The sequence below is a fragment of the Schistocerca cancellata genome, chromosome 2 (genome assembly GCF_023864275.1).
Source record: "Schistocerca cancellata isolate TAMUIC-IGC-003103 chromosome 2, iqSchCanc2.1, whole genome shotgun sequence".
Taxonomy (NCBI): domain Eukaryota; kingdom Metazoa; phylum Arthropoda; class Insecta; order Orthoptera; family Acrididae; genus Schistocerca; species Schistocerca cancellata.
The window spans coordinates 1114047437-1114053541 of NC_064627.1; the positions used below are offsets into that span (position 1 = coordinate 1114047437).

General features: G+C 41.2%; 1 protein-coding gene across 1 annotated transcript; it reads left to right on the forward strand.

The window, feature by feature from the left end:
• Positions 1 to 2276: 2276 nt before the first annotated feature.
• LOC126150027 (uncharacterized) lies at positions 2277 to 5729 on the forward strand. The gene is made up of 5 exons (XM_049915847.1): positions 2277 to 2367; positions 2970 to 3104; positions 4608 to 4754; positions 4946 to 5074; positions 5549 to 5729. Exons 2-5 carry the CDS (start codon positions 2982 to 2984, stop codon positions 5660 to 5662), a joined length of 513 nt encoding a protein of 170 aa, XP_049771804.1. The 5' UTR covers positions 2277 to 2367; positions 2970 to 2981; the 3' UTR covers positions 5663 to 5729.
• The last annotated feature ends 376 nt before the right edge of the window (positions 5730 to 6105 follow it).

Below are 6105 nucleotides of genomic sequence, written 5' to 3' on the forward strand. Positions count from 1 at the left end.
TTTTCCTACGTACCGGAATTTAAGCCTATCGCTCATTTCTTTCCTCTCACCTTTTTTTGTAAACTGTGCATCAATCACGAAAAAAGTTTTCCCCATGAGGGCTATCGAATGAGAAAGATGCGCTTAACCTGCAGTTATGGTCCAGCTCATTTCGGTACTCACAAGCATACTAGTTTTCAAAACGGTGTAAACGCAGGTAGACACTGCAGCATTTAATTGAGGATTAAGGTTTAACGCCCCTTCGATGGTGCCAAAATACAGAACGTGTTAAATTTTGCATTCGGTAGTCATACCTTCCACGCTGCCATACTTCTTTGTTAAAGTGTTATCAGATTAGCTCATTACTTGGAGAATTTTGCTCATGTAAACTCGAACACGACTAGCTGCATTTTACAATTTCGCAACATTCTGGAAGATAACACTTTGATGTTTCAGTGAACACTTTAATGCACGATCAATCATGTCAACTCAAAAATTAGCAGATATGATCAACTCCGAGAACGGTATTTACATTAGGAAGGTAAGGTTAAAAAAACCTGTGATTTAGCATATTTTTGTTCACAATTACTTAAAAACATTTGGTGCCATGAGTGTTCACCGATTTTGACTCCCCTCAATCAGAATCAGTATCTCGTCACGAGAGTAGCGTGAAAATCTGTTAATGCCCATTTCAATGACTTAAATTTTATTTCAATTGCTCAGTATGGGTGCTAAGCTACTAACGTGTTTTCGTAACAAGATATTCAAATGGCTCTAGAATCTAAACCAGTAAAATAAGAATTGCACCAAGTAAGATCACAAGAAACTTCCTGGCAGATTAATTCAAGATCACGACAACTTTTAATAAAGGACTTTTTGGCACGACCACATACTCCAATTTGATGATTTCGAGTATCATTTTGTATAATTGTTTTATTAGGTTGTGAAAGTTGCCGGATAGATCACGTTGATAGGTAAGTGCCTAACGAGCCTTCTTGAGAGGCATTATCTGAATAGCCATCGGCAGACTAGATGTACTGGGCGTGCCTCAGGATATAGACATTCCTATTCATTGAAATACATCAGTCCATTATAAGATGTTAAGTTTTATGTATTGCAATCGTTACACATACAATGCAGTTATCTGATAAAAACTGTACTTTTTATCCATGTAGTGATAAAAATGCCAAGTGTTAATATTTGCGATTAGTTAACGCTATAGAAAATTTATGGTGTGTACGTTACGAAACGTAAAAACCAAGCAGTCTTTGGTAACACAATTTAAATACCTGTCATGTTATTTAAACGTTTGAGAGTAAACATTTATAATGACGAAAAACACTACAACGGAAGGCAGGAGTTCATCGTCAAAATTTTTACGTAAAATACTTGCACCTTTAGTACTTAATTATATGGGACTTAGTCCTAAAATTGAGGTTATTTATTTGACAAACCTCTGCATTTAGTCCTAAATGTGACTTCATAACTAACCATACAGTTCCTCAGACTACCACCAAAAGCATTATACTAATGCTTGTTTCTAGAAAATTAAGGCTAGTCTAAAAAACATCGATGTTACAGAGGCCACTTTCAATGCTTCCATGCATTATGGGAGATTAATATCTTAATCTCACAGATGGTACTCACTAAGAAATGCACCTCGTGAAAAGAAGTGTACAAAATTCCAGGAACCGGTTCCGAGGACGAAACAATATTTTTTTTTACCCCTTCCGATTACCGTTCCCGTGGGGACTGAAGAGAAAATTACTCAAATGATGGCACATAAAGAGGCATAACTATTACCTTTTTGTTCTCCCCGACATGCCATCCGTGAATCGTTTGGGAAGGAATCCTAAAACCACTCTCGGCCAAGCACTTTATAGCTACTCGTAAAATATTGATATCTTTGAAAATAACTGTAAAAAAAAAACGTTTTTTGTTGGTGCTCTAAACTTGGCAAAACGCGCAATGAATCCGAACATATCCTAAAGAAACTGAAGTATTAGTGGGGCCTTCGACACCTGCCATGCGCACGTATTTTAACAGCACAAGACCAGTCATTCTATATTACAAACGTAAGGGGAAAAAAGCAAGCAGAAATTTTACTCACATTTAGATCTTCAGTTACGGAAAAAACCAGTAACCCACCCATCACTACACGCGGCGTCCCCCTCGGCTGTCTCTTGGCTGGGCTGTTTGGTCCGCTGCGGCCAGCTTCAGGCTCCTAGTTCCTTCGGCGAACGCCCGGCGGCGCCCCTACCTGCGCGGCGAGAGGCAGTGGCGACCTCTTCCCAACCCTGAGTTTAGGGAGGCGGTCTATAAGAAGTGTGGCCAGGCTGCAGTGTGTCACACTCCAGCCTTGCTTCACCAGTGGAAGAAGAGCAAAGAGTAAGTATTGTGTTTGGGTGTTCATTTGTAGTTTCAGAGGTTTTGTAGTGGGAGGTTTATGGATCTCTGCTAGTAGTTTCTATAGTATTGTGCCTGAAATGCGTGGAAAAGTATGTAATTGCACTACTTACGTAATACAAAATTTCAAGTTAATTCACGTTCAACCATAAAGAAACTTAATTTAAACAACCCAGTCAGCGTAATTTTTTTGTTTTTCTTGTTTGACACAAATAGGAAAACTATAGCCACATAATTGGAGTGTATGTGTTCAAAGAGGTGTGCATTTTACCAGTTCGTGCAATCTTCATCTTAGACGTATACGTCCAGTCTGTCGCGTTCACACTGGTCCTCAAAACTTACTTCTAAGCTTCGGGTTATTGATTTAACAAACTTCTGAGTCTTGAATTACACTTGAATTCCTAACTAACCATACAGTTGCTTAGTGTAAATTCCCGAAATAATACTGATGCTAGTTTCTAGACAACTAACTTACCCAATGCGCAACTTCACGAATTTAATTCTAATGCAAGCTAATATTGTTAATTTAACATTGAATTTTTATACCGGATGCTGGTCTTGGATAAGAAAAATATCTTACGCAGGAAGAGCAGCAAATGGGTTCTCTGGTTGTGTTGCTTCTGATCGTATCGGGCGCCTTGGCTGAGGTGACGGAGTGTACCGGCGGTTCCAACAGAGCAATGCCGGCGCCAACAGAGCACACCGCTCGGGAAGGAAAGGTAAATCTCATCACTACGTACTATACCTCCTAAGTGAGGTTACTGAGGAAACTGCCGTGACTCCAATGGACAAGTATCTTAAAACTTAGATACTAGTGCAACTGTCGACAGACCTATTTTGAAATGAATGCTCGCCACTGAACGTGTAAATAGCCCTTGTTAATTAAAACGGACTTTAAAAAAATTTAAACCTTCCTCAACCGTACAGCTTATCTATCCTTCAAGGACATGAATACAATTGTCAAACCAAATTCGGTAGTTATTACATTATTCAACTAATATTAGAAATTAGTTAGAAAATACTACACAACTTCCTTCAACTAAGAAAAATTGTTTAACTGCTGGTGGAAAAGACCACAGAAATACGTGGAAAGAATCGTAAAAAAAGCTACATAGCACACCGCTGTTGAATACGTCTTTTTGCACAGCCTCAGTGAATTGATCCAGGCATACACAAGTTACGAACACTACTGTATCTGTACCAGATCTCAAGTAGCTTCGCTATCGTCAGCGACGAACTTTCAACTGTTTGTAAACTAATGAACCAAAACTTCACGCGTGGTTGTTTACCTTACTTCGTAGACCGTGTGGCATAATTGCCTTCTTGGCGTTGACGTGAGAAACGGACTGAAACATGTAGCCACAGCTTTCTCTAATAACTCAATGTTTAGTTGCAATACTACTGCATTGTTAAGCATAACTTAATATTTTCGCTGAGATAGCGTCAGAAGTTGCTATGGGTTTGAGACAAGATGCCTTCAGCTTCCACGCCACTTCAAATACGACTGTACTATTTTGAACTTAAGCCATTTTTCACGTATAATATCGACTTTTTAATGCCATTTGTCGTTGCTCATGATCCCTCCTTATGCTCCAGCAATAAATGTTGCACACTTAGTGCAGCACGATTCATACGAGCGATTGTTGCAAACCTCCTAAAATAGCATACGCTTCATTTATAGGAACGTAAAATAGTCATCGGAGCAGACATACAAGGCATAAAAACCCATAAAATAATTGAATGACCTAAATTTGAAATACTACAGTTCTTCAAACAAAACGAACGGCATGTGAAGGCATAATTTTTTTCAAGAAAATTAACCCATACGCGATAGCTAGCTCAAATTACTGCGTGATTAATTACAAATAGTTCTCCAGCTGTCGCAACGTTTATCTAAAGATAGCTTTTCCTTTACACATGCTGTCTAGGGATTTAGGTGAACATGTTATTGCGTTTATCGACACATAGCATCTAACAAACACGTGCTAAGAATATATGTAACTGGATACGAGGAGTAGATTTGAGGTACTCCTAAGGCGTCTGCCAAATTCAAGCAACGTAAAAGCTGTTACAGTCGAACGTACATATAGGTTTTCCAACCTTCCAGACCCAAATACAACAGATTGGCTACTGTAATTACCTCACTATGTTCTGTACTCCACAGCGTCCTTGATATTAGTGTACATGCCACTTCAGCACAGTAAGGTGATTACTCTTTACAGGCTTCGTCAGATCACCCTAGAGTGATACTACTCCAGCCGATTACCACGGAAGAGTCCTCCGGAGAATATCCGCGCCCGACTCCTATAAACAGTGTCTGCATGATGAAGGTGAAATGCGCAGACGCCAGCCCTATTTACTATGCCGAGGTAGTACTGCTAAGCTAATAATAGCGTGAAATTATAGTGGTCTTGTCATAATGGCATTTTTTATTTCAGTCTGAATCGCTGTTGTGATTAACAATGGCGACCAGCTCTGTCTAAAACTTAGCGTCGTTATTAATTGAAACAGTAAGATTACGACCAAAATAGTTATGTAACTATCTGTGTACCCGTTTCAGGAGCTTCAGAGGGACGAGGAATATCAGGACGCGCCAAGCACTGCTCAGGAAACGACAGCTGCAACGTCGAGTACCGGCTCGCCAAAGCCGACACCACCTCCTGTGCCGTGCACTGTGGAAATACAAGTGGTGGGTGTCACTTCCAGATGTAATTCCAGCTGTACCGTATGTAGTGACTGTGCTAACCACTCTGAAAGCTGGTTTCGTGCCGCCTTCCACACTATTCCATACTGTGCAAGTGTCTCCATCGCTAATTGCATCTTATGCTTCGAATCTAAGTAGCGTTGCCCACAAGCCTTTTGCTCCCTTCGCTTCAGTTAACGAATTAACACCTTGATATTTCGGGATGTCTTGTCAACTAACCCCCTTCTTTTGATAAACGTAAACCACCAAACTTTCATCCTCAGTATGTTGCGTAGCTGGATACCAACCCAACGTAGCCGTCTGGTATTTGGCACATTGCAAAAACTTGAACTATTTTTGGGCTGTTCCTTGTGCTACTAATAGATGTTCAGTGTTTCCAGAATGGTGGCTCTGAGCCGTCACCCGACACACATCTACCAACACGTGAGCCTAACGCATATGCTGTGTGGTGCTTTTCAGCTGCAGAAGTTCCGCGGGCAGTGCGTGCGGCTGGGCCAGCACTTCGGCGGCTGCCGCGCGGGGCCGTTCGTGTCGCCGCTGCAGCCCCCCTGCCACCCCCCACCGGAACACTAGCGGGCGCTGCAGCGCCGCGTCGCTTCTCGTCACGTCCATCGGCTGGCTGTTGGCTCGCTTTTAAACTTACTGTTCTGAATGTAAAATTTATTGATGGTTCTAAATATATTCAAGCTGCAGGTTACGATTCTGGAATTGATTTAGTCCTGAAACCTGACATGTTTCTGTTGGGGAATTGTCCTCTCCTTGAACCTATCGTTTTGAACCTATCGTCACCTGGGTACCAGAAGTGGGAGCATCACAATTGATCATAAATGACGCTAAGGAGAGGTACCCGCATGTCCTTCCCCCCCCCCCCCCTCCCTTCCGCACGATTCGGGTACGAATTGTTGACATATTAACAATGTCTACCAAATACTGAACAGCTACGACTCTCTTGGATCGGCGGCTTGAAACAGTGCACTAAAAAAAAAAAAAAAAAAAAAAAAAAATTCACTATATCG

Coding starts and splice junctions, on each gene's coding strand:
- LOC126150027 (XM_049915847.1), top strand. CDS start 2,982: ATGGGTTCTCTGGTTGTGTTGCTTCTGATCGTATCGGGCGCCTTGGCT. Junction 3,105..4,607: donor ACACCGCTCGGGAAGGAAAG/GTAAATCTCATC, acceptor TACTCTTTACAG/GCTTCGTCAGATCACCCTAG. Junction 4,755..4,945: donor GCCCTATTTACTATGCCGAG/GTAGTACTGCTA, acceptor TACCCGTTTCAG/GAGCTTCAGAGGGACGAGGA.